Genomic DNA, 22725 nt, shown 5'->3' on the forward strand with positions numbered 1-22725 from the left:
AAGTTGAATGCATCAGCATGCCAGTGGCTTCCAGGCTCAAGGTGTCCTGGATGTAAATATATTCATCTCCAGAGTCAACACCACACACAAGGATGGCTTTATCTCAAATCTTATAACAATAGGTTTCAGCATTCAATGTTATCTCTCTCTTCCAGTGTAGACTCCTATTAGAATACATTTTACTTACTGTTGGTATTTTGAAGCTCTAACTCCCATTTGCTACCCATCCTTCTACATTCTCCCATTGTAGAAGACAAACATCTTGATTTTATTCAGTACAACTATAAGAGGTTCTCTCCTTTGCAGGATTTATAACTCTTGCTACTGAAACTTTCAAAGCTGGGTAACTGCAGCCCTATTCAGAACACTGTGCAACACTGAACGTTAGTGCCCTGCAGCCATAGGTTGGGATGCTCACAGGAGCCTGATTATCCACACTGTCAGAGCATCCAAATTCATAGGAACTGTCAGATACAGATGGGTCTATTTTGTAAGTGGTACACATTGAGGATATTACTCCAGGCACTAAAAGGAATGTAGACTGCTAAATGCGACAGAAAGAAGCTTTGTTAAGAAGTGTGGATTCATTCATCATGCCAGAGCATATTATGATTGCAGCTACAACACGTACTAATACAGTGGTACTTCGGGTTACATACACTTCAGGTTACATACGCCTCAGGTTACAGACTCCTCTAACCCAGAAATAGTCCCTCGGGTTAAGAACTTTGCTTCAGGATGAGAACAGAAATCATGCAGCGGTGGCGTGGCAGCAGTGGGAGGCCCCAGTAGCTAAAGTGTTGCTTCAGGTTAAGAACAGTTTCAGGTTAAGAATGGACCTCCAGAACGAATTAAGTACTTAACCCAAGGTACCACTGTACACAGCTAGAATACATCTGGTTGGCCACTGTGAGAACAGGATGCTGGACCACTGGCCTATGTGGAAATCTTAAGATATTGTCAGGTCCTACTTCCTGCTGGTCACTTGTTCTTCCTGCAATATTCACATGAAGCAGGGTTGGCATCAGCACCTGCCACAAGGCTCCCCAGCACTTATTCCTGTCCTGTCAGTTAAGAGCTACCATGTCAAAATCCCTGCAATATCTCAGAGCGCCCAACACAGTGCTGCTCCAGTGCATTTCAAAACATTTGATTTTCCCCCAAATTCATTTGCAATTGGGCATCGTCAAACCTGGAATCAGCCCTGTACACAAGAGCAATTTCATGATTGCGCCTCTAAGGAAATCATTCCAAAACATTTCCCACATACTCAAAAGTTACATGGAAAAAGCTAACAGAGAGATTGGTGAGTATATCACACCTACTCAGCAAATGCAATTATCACAGTAGCTTCATATAAGAAGATTTAGTAAGGATCATTAATATGTTAATAGACATTCCAAATACTGGAAGGATCAAAGGTGCTAAGATTAAAACATATCTCAAGGTGATAAACCCTACACATAATACTTCATTGTTAAACCATTTCTAAAAACAACTTTAACACAATTATCACAAGGACAGCAAGATGCCACAGCCATGGATAATAGGGCAAGGGATACCACAATTAAATTCGCTAAACTTCCAGACAGAGCCAAAGTACTTGTACTCTTGTGATTATTTTTTGCCTCAGTAATTGCAACAGTCTTTTATACTCAACAAATAATTAAAGAGAAACTGGATGTATTTTAGACATTGAAGGTATTCAGCTTTAGTGCAATTAAACAACTCAGTCAATTTTTCCTGCTTTGATTCTGCACCTAGACACTGATTCCTGCAGACGCTACTGGTCTTTGCCCTGTAATGGCAGGACTTAAAACAGCAGCACATACCATTTGGGTTAATGATCTGTCATCAATGCGATGCGGCTTGATGGTGCTTATATAATGAGAATTCAGGCTTCATGTCTCCTATCGATCCAGCAGCCACAATAGCATGCTTGACTGTTGTATCTGTAACATTCATGCTGGATTAGATATCCAAGATGCCTGATCTTTAAATGTAAAGCAGAAGGGTTTGGAAGACTAACACAATGCTTGACAGTGAGGGCATTTCTGAAAATACTAAGAAAGAGGGCCAGATATTGAAAACAACAGCAAACATGAACGGGAAAGAGACAGAGATCATTGCTAAGGCAGTCAGACAGGTTCTCCACTAGCCTTTTATGTCCTGCTGTGTGCTTTCTCATCTGCCTCTATTTACATTTTTCCCCTCCTAGTGGTTGGGGGGGGGAACCACTCAGGGTTCACTTCCCTGACAAGGACACCTGCTGCTTGAGAAACCTCAGGATGGTGGGTAGGAGCAATGATGATAAAATTACCTCTACAGCAGGCAGTTCACATATATTTCAGCAAGAGAGGAGTGACATATTAGATGTTTATACCTTTAGAGCTGCCTGGACTTTAAGCTTTACAGCTTTTGAAAATGCACAAACACTCTTTGTAGGAGTGTTGACAATGCTCTTAAGGCGTCTCTGTATTCTAACTGTTAATCTGTCAAAGGCAAAGCAATAGTGAACTATTGTAAATGGATTGCCGCACCGAAACAAATAAATGGTCAGTTCAAGCTCATTGAGTAATGTTTTTCTGTCAATGTTCCATTCCAAAGATATTCTGGACTAGGTCTTAAATACCAGAAATGGTATAGCTGTTTCTCAACTTCAGATAGCAGTTGGTTGCTCACACCACTGAACATTCTTCCAGACCAGCGCATAGCTGACTACCTTGCAAGGACAGGAGTTCTAGCCTGATATTTCCAGCACACTTTATACAAGCATGGGTGTTTATTTTTAATGGAAGAAAATCCAATCATGTGAGCCTTAACCAGGAGTCTGGAGTGGCCACAAACCCAAACCATGTTTCCTTCACCATAAACTACAGGTTGCCATCTCTCCCCCTCATGTACCAATGTACATATCTTACAAATAAGGACACTTTATGCATCCAGGCATGGTTCCACAAAAGCTTAGTGTATCACAGTATTTTGAGTTTCTATTTTTTTTAAAAAAATCATCAATCAACTTTGCAATTTTTTAAAAAAAAGTCCTTTAAAATTTCACCAGGATTTAGTACATATTTCCTCCAATATATATTTTTGCAGTTTTCACAATACTATGCATTTCTGTATGTTATTTTCACTAACATATGTATTTACATACATACTTTGCCCTAATATACACATGTTTTGGTTGGGGAATTGCATCATAAAATTTGGAATGTGAATTTGAAAAAGATAACTTCATTTTGGCTCAGAAATGGAGGATTTCTCCTGGCCCTAGGTACCGTCTATGACTGGTTGGAGTTGCAGACAGCTGTGAAGCCAAGGCACAAAATACAGCAAGATGCCCAGCATCCTGGAGATGCCAACCAATACTGGCAAAACACCTTGTCAAAACAAAAGCAAAAGTGCAAGACAGCTCATTAAAGAAATTCCAGCTTTCTTTTCATTTCTTATGATGTCTTGTTTAATTATCTCTGAAGTTCAGTTCTGGGATTTTAAAATGCATTTTCAAAGTAGAAGTTAATGAAGGTTAAATTCTAAGTAAGTGGGCCTTTATACCGATTCATTTTGAAATTAAGATGGATAATTAAGAAAGCAGGTAGCTTGTGGTGCTGCGAAAAGTGAATTCTTCCTTCCCTTTATCATAACAGCATTTGCTGAGAGATATCTGTACAATATGTTTCCATTAATCTGTAGATACTACCCATACCGCTTTTAGCCTCTTTCATCACCTGCCTCCACCTCAGCCTCTCTTTTGAAGTTCTTGCTTTTTCAGCAAAAGGGCCATGAAATTACTTTCAGTTCCCACAGTGGAAAGTCAACATGGAAGCTGAATTTTGGTTGAAGCAAAGGCATTTCTTCTGCCTTGAATGGGACAATCAGCACTCAGCATGCAAGTTTGTCTGCCCATGGCAGCATTTGCCCTGATGAAAATAGTTTGTTGCATGCTACTAACCAAATGTTGGGTTCAGATTGCCATGCATCTCTCCCCAGGGGAAAGATTATTCCTTCATGTGTTATTTCCTGTGTTTAGTGTGCTGCCATTGCCCAATATTTTATGTCGGTATTGACTACAAGAAAAATTAAAACACATATTTGTGAACATGAGCGTCACATAAGAACAAATAAATCACAGCTGTATTAGTAAAATTCCTTTCTTGCATGTAAGCATGACAAGGAATCCCCACAATTTTGCTGTGTAGAATGAGTACAAACCTCAGGGGAAGAATTGTATAAACAGCTAAAAATTAGAGAAGTATTTTGGAAACATAAGTTAGGTACTTTGTTACCAAATAGTTGCAATGAAAATATGGACTGGAAAAAGACAACACATACTGTTTCATGTATTGATTTACTTAATACATATTCTAGCTATTGCTTGTGAGCTTTTGGCTGTGTAAAAAATATTAGGATGGCATGCATTGTATGTATATGTTTGCTGTGTACCGGAGTTTTAGCTTAAATCCACACACAACATATCTGTGGCACAAAGATTAATGTCTTTATGTCTAGCTCCTTTTCCTGTTAAGGTACAAATCAGGGTCAAACTGTGAGCATTCCCCCCTGCCAGCAATTAATTCCAGTTATCTGTAGCTGAACAAAAGAGGGTTTCTTTCAATGCCAGTTTTACCTTTTTCTTCTTCTTATTCTGCAGTAAATTTAAGACACTGACTTCACTAAAGACCAGGACCCACTTCTGTCAACAGTGAAAGAACATGTTTTCCACAGTTCTGGGCGGAGAACTCAGAAATAGGAAAATACCAAAGGCTTTCCTCCAACCTCTAGTACTATCTATAAACCAAATGACTATTATATGTAAGGCAGAGTCATTGCGGACCCACTTGCAGTGACCCCTCCCCCAAGAAGCAAGGCCTAACCCATGAAGGTGAACAAACTGGACATGACTTGCCGCTCCAGGGGGACAGGCTCGCCTTGGACTTTATTAAGTGGGAATGGACCTCCTGATTATCAAGAGTGATGTGTGTAAGTTCCTCATCAATTGCCCCTGGGCAGGTTATTTGGAGTCAACATCCACCATACCCCTGGCAGTACACCTGAGACCCCCACCATCTCCACCATAGCCTACTACCCAAGGACCCTAGCCGGTTCCACATCTGGCTGAGTTGGCTTAACAACCAACATCATATGTATTTTACACATTTTAGTGTCCAGAGGAGGGCAACCAAAATGGTCAAAGGCCTGGAAACGATGCCTTATGAGGAACGGCTAAGGGAGCTGGGCATGTTTAGCCTGGAGAAGAGGAGGCCAAGGCGTGATATGATAGCCATGTTCAAATGTATAAAAGGATGTCACATAGAGGAGGGAGAAAGGTTGTTTTCTGCTGCTCCAGAGAAGTGGACATGGAGCAATGGATCCAAACTACAAGAAAGAAGATTCCACCTAAACATTAGGAAGAACTTCCTGACAGTAAGAGCTGTTCAACAGTGGAATTTGCTGCCAAGGAGTGTGGTGGAGTCTCCTTCTTTGGAGGTCTTTAAGCAGAGGCTTGACAACCATATGTCAGGAGTGCTCTGATGGTGTTTCCTGCTTGGCAGGGGGTTGGACTCGATGGCCCTTGTGGTCTCTTCCAACTCTATGATTCTATGATTCTATGAATATAACATGGGGGCGTGCAGAGTGTGTATATGTGCTTAGCTTTTTTATTAGTTGCTATATGGGGAGAGGGGAGTGGCCTAATGCCAGGGCTGGATGGGGAGGGCCAGTTGGCTGCTCAATGCTCCCTCACTCACCCACCTACTATGGCTTTGCCGGCCAGGTGAAGAGGCCTCCTGTGCCCAGCTTTGGGAAGAAGGCAGCAGGGCTCCAAGCTCCTGTCAGCAGTGCTCCTCCTTCCCTAAGCTGGGCAAATACTTCCCGAGCTTGGGGGGAAAGGTGTGATGCTCTAACAGGGTCCAAGAGCTCCCCCTTCCTTGCAAAAAGGTGGTGGTACCGTTGGGTACTTCCAGGAAAAAATGCACTGACTTTACCACTTAAAGGATGTGATTTAAAGCCCACAATTTTCATAATGTGGTACTGTTTGGGTGATGATACTAATTAAGAATTAAAAATATGAGTTATGTATGTGCTTTGATATGTAAACAAACAAACCTTTATTAACTGGTCTACCAAATGGTCTACAAAAAAAGAAGTTTGAGAGCTACCAGCCTAGAGTTTGTTTTTTTACTTAGGTGGAGAGCAAAATTCAACAGGACTAATATAGCTACAGGCTACTCAGGATTCTTTTAAGAACGACATTCTGTTAAATGTAATGAAGTCTTCCCCATCAAAGTATCAATTTAAAAGCTCTTCAGAGAGAGGGAGAGTAATAAAAAGCATACACAAAAAAGCAACGCATAATGATATTTGCAGGCAAGGTTATGAAGAAGAGTTGAGAAAAAAGGTTCTACAATAAATGTAGCAAATGAATGCAAATGCCACTGCTTTGACAAATATATGAATGTTACATCTAAGCAAAATATATAAATTTAATTAAGAACTTGAAACTTCTAATGTTTTCAATCCTCTAAAGAAACTCTTCTATGTCCAAGCTGAGGAAATTAGGCAAGCTGTTTTCTATTATACAGAGATGTTCACCATTAGGATATACGAAAAGAAACATACCCATGACCTTTGATTCCTCGCAAAGATGGAAGCCAGTTGCATCATTTTCCTGTCACTCCTAAACTGTATGCATTATAGTTTGATGAAAACTGAAGCTTGTAACTTAAGGCATTGGAAGCTAGAGATAACTCCTTTCTCTATGCTGGGATGCATGTATGTAGACCACCATACCCACTCTGGCAACACTAAGAAGTCACTACAGCCCTGTGGAAAGCAGGATTCAAATGTTATGCTTTTTGTTGTTTTTTTACATATTTAAAATATTTATATCCAGCTTTTCTATTATGAACTATCAAAAGTGCATTAATAAATCCATAGACATCTGCAACTGGAACAATCCCAAAGTAGTTAAGAACAAATAGATCACAAAAAGTAGCAGCTAAATTACAGATCGCTCCAGTCATAAGTGAAAACAAAATGAAAATTTATTAATATCAAGCCTGAATGTTGGTTCCTTGCAAAGCCAACTGGGAAGGAAATTCCAGAAATGTGGAATCATCACTGAAAAAGTATTATCTGTGGTCTTCAACCACCACGAAGAATAGCATCTAAAGGAGAGCTTCCAAACGCACATTTTAGAGGCCAAGGCAAGTTCATATGGGAGGTGGTGGTGGTGATTTGCTTAGTATATCACTGCACAGAATCTGTGTACCTGTGTACATGGTGTGATGTTTCAACTAGCCTTCACTTTTATTTCTGAGATACCACAACATTGTGCACTAAATAGCTCTGCATGAGAGGAAGAACTTCCCTCATTAAAAATGCTTCATTAAAAATGTTGGCATTGGCTTTTTGGCATAAACAGTGTAGCATTGTTACAGAAACTGTTTTCGGCTATTTTATCTGCTATATAATTAATTGCTTACTCCCAGATTTGTTTGTGAAGGAGAACAACAGAAAGGCTTACACAACAAGTGCAGGTCCCAAGTCCATTGTACCCAGTCTCTTTACTCAGAAAGGAAGTAGCTGTATGTCCCATGGTTATCCACTGGGCTCTGTCCAGGTTTAATAATAATAATAATAATAATAATAATAATAATAATAATAATAATAATTTTGTACCCTGCCCATCCGGCTGGGTTTCCCCAGCCACTCTGGGCGGCTTCCACAAAGACCAAAAATACACTAAGATGTCACACATTAAAAACTTCCCTGAACAAGCAGGTTTAGTTTGTTCACCTTGACAATCCACCCATCAGCTGCCCTTTCTAGCTATGTAAACCAAGAACACACTTCCACTATCACTGGCATTCTGGGAGACACATAAGTTAAGCAAGATGCAGGCTGCGAACAACAGAGTAACATCATTTGAGAAATATATCTACCTTCCTTAATAGCTACAAACACATTGAAAGTTTGTGATAAATGACTAGTGTGGCAGCTTTGAGGGTCAGCAAATTGGAAATCCAAGGAAATGGAAAATGAAAGAGCCGCCTTTGAAATACTGTCCAGTGCTAGAAAAGACAATTTAGGGTGAGTGCAAGGTATCCTTAGCTGAACTGATAAGCTCCCTTCCTCCTGTACAGTGCTCAATTATTTTTTGATGGTTAGGAAAAATTTTCCTGAAAATATAATGAATGATTTTATTCTGTCTCTGGAGACTTTCTTCTCCAGGGCTCAGCTTAATGTGGGGGGTGGGGGGAGAAATGTAAAAACTGGAGAGAAGATTAAAGGAAAGCCATATGAAGAGAACAAGGTATTTCTGCTGAACTGTAGTCCTTGAAAGAAGCTAGTCAATTACATCAGAGAGCAACAATAGGACATATTTTAGAGCTGATTGCCCCATGTCATCAAATGGCATCAGTAATAGATGTATAAAATCACAACAAAAAATTATAAGGATATCAATATACATCTCAGCCTCATGTTTTTACTTTGTCTGATTTGATGGTGAAAACTGTATTGGTGAGAATTTACAAAGTGAAAACAAGAAATGCTTGTCTGTTGCACACGGTAAAGGTAAAGGTACCCCTGCCCGTACGGGCCAGTCGTGTCCGACTCTAGGGTTGCGCGCACATCTCGCTTAAGAGGCCGGGAGCCAGCGCTGTCCGAAGACACTTCCGGGTCACGTGGCCAGCGTGACGAAGCTGCAGCTGGCGAGCCAACACCAGCGCAGCACATGGAAACACCGTTTACCTTCCCGCTATAAAGCGGTACCTATTTATCTACTTGCACTTAGGGATGCTTTCAAACTGCTAGGTGGGCAGGAGCTGGGACCGAACGACGGGACCTCACCCCACCGCAGGGATTTGAACTGCCGACCTTACGATCGGCAAGTCCTAGGCACTGAGGTTTTACCCACAGCGCCACCCGCATCCCACGTTTTTTCTCTTAATTACCTCAATATTTTTCTGCAGGTAAACCCTGCTTTGTCATGAATGTTTAAACCTTGGCATTGACTTCAAAGAAGGAAATATGGAGGAAAACAGGATTTTAGCAGAATTACCCAAAGTGAGAGACAGGCAGCAGGAAATAATATTGGTCTGAAATCTGTTTCATTATAGGATGCTATCATAAAATGTATTTTGAAGGCCAAGCTACTTTCTGCCATTTACGTAGGAGGCAAAGCTAATACAAAGGAACCTAAAATCATAGCAGTCAAGAAAATTATGGCTCTGACTCACATAGAGCTTTTTAAAGGTCACTTTAAAAACAGTGGGGCACCAGATTGACACCAAGTGGTCTTGTTTTGTCACACACCCCTCACAGCAACGCTTGTCTATTCCCCTAGTTTGTTTTGTGATGCTGCTTTACGTTGCTACATTTAATGCTTTGCTTCAGGCTGAGTTTTGCACTGAGTGGGTTAAGGTACCCTGCAATAAAACTTAGCAAGGGCTTTCTTAGCTCTGATCACATTAAATCAGCCAGCAGGAGAGAGAAAAGAAAGCACATCTTCATATAAACACAAGATTTTAAGAATTCCGTGTCATAGTAAATGGCTATGGTTACTAGGTACTTTCTATTGCTTCTCTGGGTTGGCATGTTTGCTATCAGTCAATCCCTGATTCCAATCCCTGTAGCATCTTTTTCCTCTGTGGAGACCCTGGACTTAGCATCACCTGCCAGGGGCCATAAGAGACTGACATTCTTGCCCTCAACACACACAAACCCAGCATATTCCTGATAATATTCTAACATAGTGCAGATTTGAAAGTTGTTTTTTGTGCCAATTGCATGTGGAATAAAGTAACTAGCATTGAAACATTGAAAAGGTGGCTTTTAAGAGAGATACAATGGGTAGGTCTTAACAAATGTAAGACATGTTGGCTTGATTAAACCTCCAGGTTCAGAGGCAATAAGCCTCTCAGCACTGGAGAAATTTGCCAACATTTGCAAATAATCAGGCACTATTGGACTGTGAGGAACCTATGGCCCTCCATGTATTGTTGGACTACAACTCCCATCAGTCCCACTCATCAAGGACTAATGGTCAAGTACAATGAGAGCTGTAATCCAGTAACACCTGAAGTGTTCTAGGTTCCCCATACCTGGCGTAATTGAACCTTCAGACAAGGTGTTCCATGCATTATTAATCCATTTTCACACTACAGAATAGGTCCAGCTACATATGGAATTCCATTGTCCTTCCAGTTTGTAGGAAAAATTCACTGGCATTATGTGCTCTACTCACAAGGAAGGAGCAGCAAAGATCTCCCTGTCTCATCAGATTGTAGGAATCTTGCTTTTGATAATTTTGCACAGCTAGAAGAAGTTACTCTTGACAACTGGCAGTTTCTCTTTTGTGGGTTTAGGGGTGAGTGGATGCTTGCAATTCTCCAGACTGGAATTGAATCTAAGCAAAAGAATTCAGGAGCTTGCATTCCTCCCTTTGAATCAAGATTTTATGACTTCTGAGACTGAAGCTAAAGACGTTTGCCAGCACCTGTAGAGTCATTTGTCGTGCAAGTATACATATACTAGATAGCATTATAATTCTTATATTTAACTATTTCAGCTTGGTTTCTTGTTGTTGTTCCTAGAGAAAGAAATCCTGCAAAATTTAGTAAAAGTCTGTATCAAAAGCTTTCTTGTTGTTCAGATAAAAGAAATGGTGTGTTTAAATTGATGCATCTTGACTTGAGTGCGACGAAAACTCATGTTTCATTACACTCATTGCTTCACAAACCTGCTGCTTAGAGCTGGAAGGAACTGAAACCTAAACCTATCATTAGTAATTGTAAAATACAGGAATCAATCTAAACTAAGATGGGTACTTAAATTCTGTACAGTATGGAATGCATTCAATCATGCCCTTCAGCATGGTGCTGCTTATGATTTAAGTGTCCAAATATTTATATATAATAAATTCATAATGGCTGCACAGATTTCCCAGTTTGCACAGATGTATCATTCTTCTCACTGCAAATCCTCTTCTGTAGCTGTGGATGAAATTTGTTTTGAAAACAGCAGATATCAAAGAATAAATTCCTGCTTACTGAAATAAATCTATATTTCACGGTCGGAGGCATTAATGCTTTCGAATACCAGTTGCTGGAAACTGCAGCAGGGGAGAGTGCTCCTGTGCTTGGATCCCGCTTGCAGGTCCCCCCCAAGGTATCTGATTGGCCACCGTGAGAACAATACACTGGCCTGGACAGGTCATTGGCCTGATCCAACAAACTCATCTTATATAGCTGATTGGTGGCCGAGTTTTTTTCGTCAGACACAAAAAGGCATAGGCAGTCACTGACTACATTTGACCCCCGGATAAAAAGACTTGGTTTTGCTTCTTTGGAAAGTCTTTCATGAGCCCTGAGAGCATGAAAGTGTCTCCAAACAATACCCTGCGTTTTTTTTGACACAGAGATCAGCATAGCTGGAGACACCTTTACATTTTTGCCAATTCCTTAATGGTGTCTCTCCCCCACTTGTGACTCATCAGCTTGACTTCCAGGTGGCCACAAGCACTGGAAGTCATAACACATGCAATTTTAAACTTCAACACACAGTTTGGACACATTATGATGAGCCCTCGAGGAAAGGGGGATCCATGCTTTTGCTCCAAGACTTGCTTCTTGTCTTATTCCAATGACACTTTTTTAAAAAATAAAAATAAAAAATGTATTCTGCAATTTAACTCCCCGCCCCCACTTGCCCCAGCTCTAACCCCGCCCCCACAGTTTTAGGTAAGCAGAGTGGACCACAGATCACCATTAGACCAGTCTCTATTATCAAATCCCAAGAAAAATTTACAACCACATAGGGACCTAACAAACACCTTCTTCATCAGTTCAGGAAGCTGAGAAAACCAAAACATAATTGCTCTCTGATGAAGCAGTGTGCACAGCAGGCATTCCTGAGCAGCTATGTTCGATCGTTAAAGAATCTCCAGCTGGGAGGAGGAGGATGGATGGAAGCCTGCATGATGAAGCAAGCTTTTCCGCTGTTCAGTGGAGTTTAATCTTAGTGCCTCAGCATTTCCCAATTTTATATAAACAGGCCGAAGAAACACAATCTCCTCTGTTCCTTTGAAAGTTTTATGCCTCAGTCATCATAGCAACTAATGCTAAGTAAAAAATTTAAGGTCACGAGCTCAAATACAGTGATACCTCGGGTTACATATGCTTCAGGTTACATACGCTTCAGGTTACAGACTCCGCTAACCCAGAAATAGTACCTCAGGTTAAAAACTTTGCTTCAGGATGAGAACAGAAATCGTGCTCCAGTGGCACAGCAGCAGCAGGAGGCCCCATTAGCTAAAGTGGTGCTTCAGGTTAAGAACAGTTTCAGGTTAAGAACAGACCTCCAGAATGAATTAAGTTCTTAACCCGAGGTACCACTGTATTTGCCGGAAGGTTGACAATCTGTAGGTAACCCTACAAACCAGGAAAAATCCTTTTGCTATCTCAGCAACAATAAGAAATCCCCATGCCCGTGATCACTGAGATCAGGTGTCCCAATGCATCCCCCCCCATGGAAGCTGCCCCAGCCATTCCGTTGGCTAGGACCCACTCCCAGGGCAGCCCTGTCCCTCTCCCCTTAAAAACAAATTAACTTATACAAATTAACTAATTTAGAAAAGACTAGACTTAGAGCACTGAGTCATGGAACTGAGTTAATTTTCTTTGATTTTTACTTGAACTGATTTTCTGTTTGGATGTTTCTGGATCCCATATCCTGGACATAAGACTGATGCCTACTAACATATATTTTATACATGGTAAAAACTCTTTGGTTCTTCTCAGCATCTGATTGATCTGTTTTTTACTGTTTCTTCTGGGAAACTGTACTGGATTTTTAGGTGATGTGTTGCTTCTTATGGTCACTGAGCCATGTTTAACAATGGATGTAGAAAAGGTGGGCTATACATGTGACGGTAGCCAATGGGTCTCAAACTCTCAATGAGTTAGGGACTTTCCTTGCATGCAAAGACAGGCTCTGGTGGATTAAGTGGATAAGAGCAATAATGGGTCCAACAGCTGAAGGTGGTTTCTGCATGGCTGTAGAGGGAAGTGAGGGGCAGGTGGGGCTCATCAACCTGGGAAGTTAGCCCATATAGAAAAAGGAAAACTCTGACCCTAAACCTCCACTGCCTTGCAGAATATATTTGGGAGAATCAAAGGCTAAGGAGTAAACCCTACAGAAATCCAGAGTGGAATTTGTAAGATGGTTGGATGGCATCTTGTATGCCTCCTTCTAGCAACTCCTGCTGCCAAACGTATTGTTCTGCTTTCCTTTGGACCACATCAGCAAGACCAAGAGGGGGGATCTTGTCATCTGGGCAGTACAGGACCTGAATTTACACTGCCCAGGCTTGTGCCCTCGAGAGGCTCCTTCGCTGTTGCTAACACAGCAAAATCAATGTGGGAGGCAGCAGTTATTACCAGTCCCTGCAGCCACAGCAGGTGCTGTGATTCTCCAGCAGTTTGACTTCACCCCTGATGGTGCACTCTATTGTCTCTCGAGATAGACAGAGACCAGTAACAAATAAATAATAACTAGTAAAACTTTCAGTATTGTTCAATACCTGTTCAACTTGATGTGAGCTTTAAATAAAAAGCCTGTTAATAATAGACCACGTCTTACTCATTGTCTCCACAAAAACATTGTTATGCATCCTATAGTAACACTTCAGCCAGAAAAATTACTGACTTGGTGCTTACAAAGTAAATGATTTAAATTGATATCTGTAAAATAATTCCTTAGGATCAAAACATTTTGATTGATTCCTTTGGAATCCCAGTGTGACATACATATTAGCCCGTGCTGAGACTAGACAGTGGCACTGCACCATGTCTCTGATAGGTGCCAAAGGAATTTGCAAGGAATTTAATCTTGGCAGGACAATCAACTTTAGTATTAACAAAATGCACATTTGTCAAGTACATCCAGGTGAACCATGCTACTAGATGAGATATCTCTGGTATCTGTGGAGACATTCCTTTCCCTTGACACCTTCTCTTTTCATAATACTCCTCTGCGCTCATATGTTCTCCCTTTCCTCTTGTGCTCCACCATGAAGCTCCATTTATAGATCCCTTTTGCAGGATACCTCTTTCATACCTGTTGCCATACTGAGAGCAGCAAGGAAGATTTGAGTGAGGGGAGGCCCATGGCTAACCCACTGAAATGTGCACATGCTAGCTCTTCTAAATCAGGCCATAGCCCTGGCTACTTCAGTACAAAAAATTCCATCCCCGTTCCCCGTATAGTGGATGAAAACAGAATTACCCTTGCTTTTTTCTCAACCCAGTTTTGAACAACCACTCACCTTAGCACATGTGTAGATCCATTTATAGTAGTAGTGGAACAAGGGACTGTTTGCCCTAAGATGGAAGGCCTTCGGTATCGTTCATCACCACAACACAGGATGATGAGGAAGGCACGTCTGAAAGACTTGTTCAAGAATGCATAAAGGAAGGGATTCAATCCTGAATTGATGTATCCCAGCCACAAAAAAGCAGTCCATATCTTTGCAGGAACTGCGTAATCTATGAAAGGGTCTATTACATTTGTGATGAAGAATGGTGCCCAGCATAAGCAGAAACACCCCATGATTATACAGAGGGTCTTGGCTGCTTTAGTTTCAGTCTTCATACGGTGAGTGCTGTGCTGGTCAGGGTGGTGTGGCCTCCCATCTGTTGGGGCCCCTGCACGCTGAAGACTCTGTATCTGATGAGCATGCTCCCTGGCTGTAATGTATATCCGGTAGTAGGCTAGCACCATTAGCAGAAACGGAATGTAGAAGGCAACCACAGAGCAGGTGATAGCATAGGGCTTGTTGACCATAAATATGCAGTAAGTTGAGTTGGACATACTGTTGAATTGCTTTTTCTCTACCTGAGGGAGATGAACAAAAAAAGCAAAGAAAGACAAGGACATATTATAGCTTCTCTGATCATTAATTGTCTTCTCTTTGCTTCATTTGCCCATGTGTGGAATGAAAAACAACACTGCTGAGAATCTGGAACTTTCCCCACCAACCCTTGTACCATTTATCATTTCCCAGTTATTCCGCGTCTTTTGTATAACCGGCAGAACCCACATTTCGGAACTCCCTGCCTATTGACACCAGGCAGGCACCCTAACTGTACCCATTTCAGTACCTGCTAAAAACATTTTTGTTTAGGCAAGCCTAGCCAGACATGTAAAATGTAGGCGTGTGTTTTAATAATTGATTTTAAATATTTTTGAATGTTTAAAGTACTTGTTTTAAACTTTTTTTTACTGATCATTTTATTTCTTTAATCTGTTTGTAAACCACTTCTATCAATCAAATGGTAAATAAATATTGGGAAATAAAATTAATAAATATAGTTATGAATTGACCTATTGAATATTTTTTCTCCATTTCTATTATCTTCCTTGAATGTTTTATGTTTATCATACAGTGAAGAAAATGTTTATTCTCTGACATTTAAATATCAGGATGAGTCGCAATTCAAAATGTAATGGAACCTTTTTTGGGACGGACGATTACACAATGCCCAAATCTTCTTGTTATTGCTGAACCAATGCCCATACTGCAGATACTATATTGCACATGTGTGTATAGAAGCATAGTAGAGGAACGAAGGAATGTTAATTACTGATAGGCTGCTAAAGAAAATAATTCCATCAGTGGAATCTTACAGAAATGTGGCACCAAGCCTTTTGCAATGATTGTGACTGCTTGACTGCATAGAACATTCCTCTGCCTGCCCATCATTCCCTGCTAGTACTGATTGTGAAAGGCAGGGTGATGAAAAACCCCATCTCTTTCTTGACAGTTGTAGTAGTTCATGGTTGTAAATTAAATGGAGCATGAACTGAAAGCAGTTTTCAGAAAGTATCAGGTCTGAGTCTCATGGAAAGAGTTGCCAACTGTCCCTCATGCTAGGCTGACAGCAAGCTTACTAGATGGTAAGAAGGATCAATTTAAAGAACTGTTATTATGAAAGGTGGCATGTTGTCAATGCACAGAAGTAAAAACAACATTCACTGGAAGGAAGTCAATGGAAGGGAGGGGAAAATAGATAGTAGAAAAGGTTCTTTCACAACATGTTAGCCAATGAGTTCTGAAGGTATCATGGATGTCACTGTGATCTGTCAGTCACTCAGCATCCCTGTCAGACCACAGCAGATATTCAGAGTGAGCGTGTAATCATTAATGTCTCCTTCAAGGACTTTCATGGAATTGTAGTGTTGGGAGGGACCCCAGGGATCATCTAGTCAGGGTCCCTTCCACTGTTTGGCCTAAATCATAGCATGCAAAATGCTGCTCTCACTACACATTTAAATATTTGCTTTACCTTCTTCCTAATGGTTCAGAATGTCCAACTTTATGTCCCACAGCCCAATAAAAAGCTTCTAAATCCAGACATTATGTACTTTGGCAACATGACCAATTCTCCCAGTTGCCTTTGTGGACCTGACCCACTGGGCTGAGATAATCCAAGGTTATGAGAGGATTCCAGATTATGCTTCCAGATAAGGGAGATATATCTGTTAGGGTAGACTTAAATCTATCTTTTGAAAATCAGGGTAATACTAAACAAAATGTGGGTGTAAATAAAGATCTGGGTGGCTGCTTTTCTTACTAAAATGCCACTTTGAAAAGCAGAAATTTGGAAGATAAAAGGGAGGGGAAAGCGCTGACTAGCCTTTCTACTGCTTTTCTGAAGTAACTGTCCTGCAGATATGCTTCTTCCTCATGAATTCGAGACAGGTGTTTACCTTTGCAAGCACACACCTGGAATTCCACATAGCACCATATGTATGTAGAAGTGATTCAGAGGGAGCCACTATAGCAGCCTTTCTCAACCTGTGGGTCCCCAGATATTGTTGAACTACAACTCCCATCACCCCTAGCTAGCAAGACCAGAGCTCAGGGATGATGGGAGTTGTAGTCCAACAGCATCTGGGGACTCACAGGTTGAGAACCGCTGCACTATAGAAAAGTGATGATCAGAAGAAGGGTTACGCATTCCCTCCCTACAGCACTTAGCTGCTTCCAATTGCTTGCTCTCAAAACTACTTCTAACTAACAAACAAAAGTGGTCCATCAGGGTTTTGCTATGCTAGATTCATGCAATATTTATTTCAGCCCTAAAAAGTTGTGAATGAACTACAGATCATCAATCACTTTGTAATGACTCGGTGCAAGGGACTCTGAATGAACTGCAACTTTACAGGAACTTCCATTTCTAGGATTCCATGAGCAAGACTTCATTCTCTTTAAATTCACAGTAATGATATTTCATAGAATCACAGGATATTTTTGGAGGCTATCTAGAACCAACTCTGTCAACTTTAGCAACGAGTGGAACAAGTGAATCGCGTGAATGATAAAATATTCAGATCACAAATGGAAATCACAAATGGAAAAGAATAGTGATGAGTTCTAGAGTGTGCACAAAGGTCAGAGTCATTTCAGTAAAATAAAGTGGCAGGTGGGGTTCAGATTTCCAAGGGAAGGTGATAAATTCCTAGGCACAGCAGCCAACACTATGACAGAAGTGAAATTGCCTTTCTGACCCTAGGTTTGGTAATATAAATGGTCTGGAAGCAATTTTGAACTTCTCTTTCAATCTTCTTGGGTGAAACTGCATGCTATTTAAAGAGATGAGGGATTTGGTCAATCCAAGACCTGCTCATACAAAATTTAACTTCGCACCAGACAACTAGGGTCTACTCACCAAGTCCATGATGCCAATGCTATTCCATCCTTGCATTATAGGGAGAAAAGAAATAAACATTGGGATTACCCAGCAGCCACCCAGCATTACAGCAATGCGCACTGGTGTCATCTTATTCCTATAAACCAGCGGCTGGCAGCAGATAGCATAGTACCTGAAAGACGAAAGAAAAAAGAATTAATGGAAACAAGGAACCAAACATTCTTCAACCAGTCCCATCTTTTCAAATCTGTGAAATTTAAGCATTGGCTTCCAGCAATAGGGGACAAGTCTAATGCTTCTCTCATCTGTGCAGAAATATGTGAAATTGTACAATCCTGGCTATTCGTATTATTATTAATACAGTATCATCAGTGTACACTGCACTGTGCAATAAAACTGATGTAAAAGCTAAAGCTGACATATAGCCAACCTGTGTATAGAAGATTGCTTAGCATTAAAACTGTTAATATTTGGTAAACTGAAAAACAGCTGTCGTTATCTGAAGAACAGGAAAGCAAGATTCTGAGGAAGATTCTAATGACCCTTGCATCTGACACAGATTTCCCCTCCTGCTGATATTTATGCTAGAGCTGAAAGGTCTGCACAGGTGGTCACGTACTAGTAGACTATATCCAACAATAAGCACAGCTTCTTAGCATTTATGGATCGATAGGAAAAGCAGATAAAGCTGAGTAGCCTTTTTAGTAGGGAGCCAGCAAAAACCTTAATGTATCAAACTAACTTTTAAGTGGGAAGAAAGTAACGCTTTTCTTTTTTACCTTTTTACCAATTTTTACAATAATTTCTATGCTATTTCATTTAAAACACAAGGAATACTATGCCATCTTGAAATATCTTAAAATAGCTTTTTCTAATATCTATAAATGATAGATTATTTTAACTTGTTCAAACGCACATACATATTCTAACAGAATGTTGAACATTTTTATGGAACATTTAATTTTGCTTATTGCCAAAACCGTTTCTCAATCATTCTTCCAATGCTCATTGGTGAATTTCCCCTTTATAAGAATAGTTAACTTTGTCCAATAGTTAATTTTTCCCCACGTCTGAAGAGACCCCTACTGGAGAGTGCTGGATAAAGCTGGCTGCTGTGCTAGCGGGAAATGGGCATTTTGCAGATAATATTTATGCAGAATATAGTGTGTTTTCTCTCTGCATCAAGAGAGGAAAGGAACATGATTAGATATAGAAAGAGAAATGAAAGGACTGCAAATCCCCCTGGCAATTAACACATTGAATCAGAAGTAGCAAAATGATATGGGAATATTTCCAGATGATATTCAATTAACCACAATGAAGGAGACACAGTTCAGCCAGGCAGTTCTGCTGCACAGGTTTATCAATTTCTATCATTTGCAGCTGACAGTATCACTTTTGGTTAAACAAACTATTAAGCAATAGTTAATTCTATGAAAGGGACATCTTGAGATTTGAACCTTCTTGCTGCTTAAATTTCAATATTTGTATGTCTCCATTCATTCACAATTCTATCCTTATTCACAAACCTACAACATGCACACTCGCACACATCAAGAACAGACTTCCAGCCACAGAATCTGGTCTCCTCCTCACCCCTGCCTTGCAATACCCTCTGCCATGCACACTAGGAATGTCAGAAGATTTCATTGCAGACTACCATAAATGCCACCCCCCCACACACAGAGAGAAGAGAGGAGGGAGGGAGGGAGGGAGGGAGGGAGGGAGGGAGGCCCCAATCTGTTCCACTGAACCAGTCCATAGTGGACCACAGATCTGTGAACTAAACCTTTCTGACAGCTGGTTAGACCATGGTACTTATGAGATGATCTGAAGGCTTACTCTATTTTTCTTCTTCTAATTTTAACACTGCAAATCTGCTTGGGGCAGCATCTATGTGTGTCATTTGCTGCATAACTGTGCATACTTTAAGACATCCACATTCAGAACCAGGATGGAAAGGACTGCAATAGGATTTCTCCATCCCTATCATACACTCTTTAAATCTGCTCCAGAGGGTTAGGGGATAAGAGGAAAGTGTGATGCACAAGCAGAAGTCAACTCTTGCAGCACTGAATATAGCCCCAGGCTGAATTAGGTTTACACAAGCTAATTGGAGCACCAAGGAGCTCCCTATATTTCTATCTGGAATGGTTTAATAAATTCCCTGCAAATACCTGGGGAAAGTTAAAAATTAATGTCCACATTAAAAAATCATGTTCAGACAAGTTATTGAACCATACTGCTGCTATTACTAATTGCTCTCTATTGATTTTTTTTAAAGAAAGTTGATAAGCTGTTGTTTTAAGAATTACACCATTTTATGAATTTTATATATCCTTATTTGATTTTGTAAAACTGCCTTATGCCATATGGAAAGGGAGATATATAAATAATATAAATAAAGTGAAAGATTCCAAGAAATATATTTTACCCCAAAGGATCAAACATGCTTCTATATTCTCACATGCTGCCCATTTACAAGAAGCAAGAAATTCCAATGGCAGAACATTCCAGATTTTAGCTTCCTCTGTAGGGGAGTGCACTGAATATTTATGGCACTTTAAAACACTTGCTTTATTTACAGATATACAAGTAGAGGCAAGTAGGATGCACTCCTACCAGGCAGCAGGTTTACTACATCCCCATCAGATCACCAGAGATAGATGGTACCTTCATGTCTGTCTCAGCCTTCAACATGCATGCATGAACACACATGTTGGTTTCTGCTTCCTCACTGAGCAGCGAATGCATGTCACAAGACATTGTTTTGCATTCCACAATCCAAGTTACTATTGGGTTCCCACGGGAATGGGAGACTGGATGTGGCGTACACTGGTTTCCTGTTTTTCAGTGTTCTCTCAGTTTCTTTGTTAGAGAGACAGTTGCTTCTCTGCTCTTCCAGAGGCAGGATGCATGTTTGTATGCTCTCAGCATAGCTTGTAAATAAAGTCAGCATGTGGCACATTACCTGCTTATCCTTCTGCTGTGTGACGAAGCTCTGCTTGGGCTAAAGATAAGACGAGCCTGTATCAGCTTCAGATGGGCCGAAGCTGGTCAAAATCTCACAGCATCCACACCCTCACCTGCCCTGCCTTTAGCCTGGGAGCTTCCACAAACCCAACAGCTATCCTATTAAACACACAGCATGGCCAATGGTCAGGGATAATGGGAGCTGTAGTCTGAAAATATCTGGAGGACACCACAATGGCTATCCCTGCCATAAAGGTTATAAAGGCCAGGACTAGCCGCCTGAAAAAGCGTGTTCTCACTAGCAGAGAGCACGTGTTGCGGTTGGGGAACAGACCACCATCATGACTAGGCAAATTTGGTGGGAACCCAAGCCTGTAAAGGGTTGAATGGGTTGCTGGGGATTTTTGAGTGTTGCCAATTCGGAGGAGGGGTCAGAGTCTATAAGTAGAGGAGATAGACGAAAGGACATCCTCTTGGCCGTTTTGCATCGGATCACCCGCCCCCCTCCCTTTTATAGGGTGGTTCTTGGGTTCAATTGACCTTGCTATGCCTGTCATGGGGTCGTTCGCCTTTGAGTGGGGGCCTGGTAGGAATTTTGCCATTTGGCTGATTGGCTGTTGCCATTTGGTTTTTGCCTACTGCGTAGCAAATCGTCACAACTTGTAAGGTTGGCGGTTAGGCATTGGTTAAATTGGTGCTTGGAGGGGTAAGGTGCCTATCCCTCCAAATGATGCGAAAGGGAATTCCGTTAAAGGAATCCAGGGGCTTGCCATTCTTTCGTCCTTGTCCGTGGTGCCGGGCTTGGGCCGTGCAAGCCCCACCGGAACATGAGGGTGAGCGGTGTTGGACTGATTCCCAGCCTCATTTCTCCCCAATACTTGTTTCCCACGCTGGCTTCCGGTGGTGTCCGGAAGGGACCAGCTCTGTCCTTGGGGGCAAGGACAGATAGTCATAACCAATGCCTAAGCAACCACTCACATTTGCTGTATTTGAATAAAGTTGTAGCCAAAATTATGCCAAAAACCTTAAACAAAAATTAACGTGTGATGTGTGAATTTTTGGGGGGTGGTACTGTAGAACTCAACACGCAAACAGTTTCTACGCTAATGCAATTCTGGTTCTAAACGCAGCATAAGGGATCTCTGTAGTATAGTATATTTTAAAATGGGGTTTTAGAGTTTTTAGGGGTTTTTGAATGTTTTATGTAGTTTTTATGTAGTTTTTTATGTAGTTTTATGTAGTTTCGTGGAAGTTTTATGTAGTTTTTATGTAGTTTTATGTAGTTTTTCAATTTCATTGTTCCGCAAGGGACAATGACAATAAAGATATCGTATCGTATCGTATCAAACCCACGTTTCCTGTCTCCCCATATACTAGCAAAAAAGGAGATTGGACAAATTCTTGGAGGAAAAGGCTATAGACAGTTACAAGTCATGCTGGATAGCTACATGCCATCTTCAGGATCAGAGAAAGCATCTCTCTGAATACCAGTTACTGGGGCACAACAATGGAAAAGAGTTCTCCTGCCCTCAAACTCTGCTTGTTGGCTCCCTGGAGGCATCTGGGAATCAGGTTGCTCAATTATGTTCTTAACAATGTCCCAAATAAAAGCAACTACTAATACTCCTAATTAACTAAAGACAGTGCCCCACACCCATTCTTCTAACAAGATCTATTTCAGATGAAACTGCTCAACAGAGCTAAATTAGTCTAACGAGGAATACAAATAAATATACTGCCAAGTGAAAACAAACAAAGTAAGAGTTCCACGAAGACTTTGGAGAAGGTGGCGGCAATAGTAGCAAATAGAAAAGGGAAGGAACACACATTTCAAATACTTAAAAAAAGAAAGAAAGATGCATAACGTGCCTTGCATGCCTCAGATTATGCCTCAGCCATCTGTTCTGTTGTTTATTCTTGTGTGGTTTTATTTTCCAGTTCACAAGCTCAGCAATCAACGCATTAGGTCTACTTTCTATAAATCCAAGATATTTTGCATTGTAGTCTTGAGCACTACAGAGGAAGGCTTCTA

At 40.9% G+C, this 22725-nt stretch overlaps 1 protein-coding gene across 7 annotated transcripts in view; it reads right to left on the reverse strand.

The window, feature by feature from the left end:
• Positions 1–22725, reverse strand: part of HTR4 (5-hydroxytryptamine receptor 4) — a 166578-nt gene that overhangs the window by 36702 nt on the left and 107151 nt on the right. For 6 of the 7 annotated variants that reach the window (XM_081899186.1, XM_081899189.1, XM_081899187.1 and 3 more), the window contains exons 5-6: positions 17739–17892; positions 14333–14901 (exon numbers count right to left, since the gene is read on the reverse strand). In XM_081899186.1, coding sequence (XP_081755312.1) covers positions 14333–14901; positions 17739–17892 — 723 coding nt within the window. Of the gene's footprint in view, positions 1–12024; positions 12438–14332; positions 14902–17738; positions 17893–22725 lie in introns of those variants that run through there. The other variant, XM_081899191.1, reaches the window with a different exon arrangement.

The sequence above is a fragment of the Podarcis melisellensis genome, assembly GCF_964234715.1.
Source record: "Podarcis melisellensis genome assembly, chromosome: 2".
In the NCBI taxonomy this organism is placed as follows: Eukaryota; Metazoa; Chordata; class Lepidosauria; order Squamata; family Lacertidae; genus Podarcis; species Podarcis melisellensis.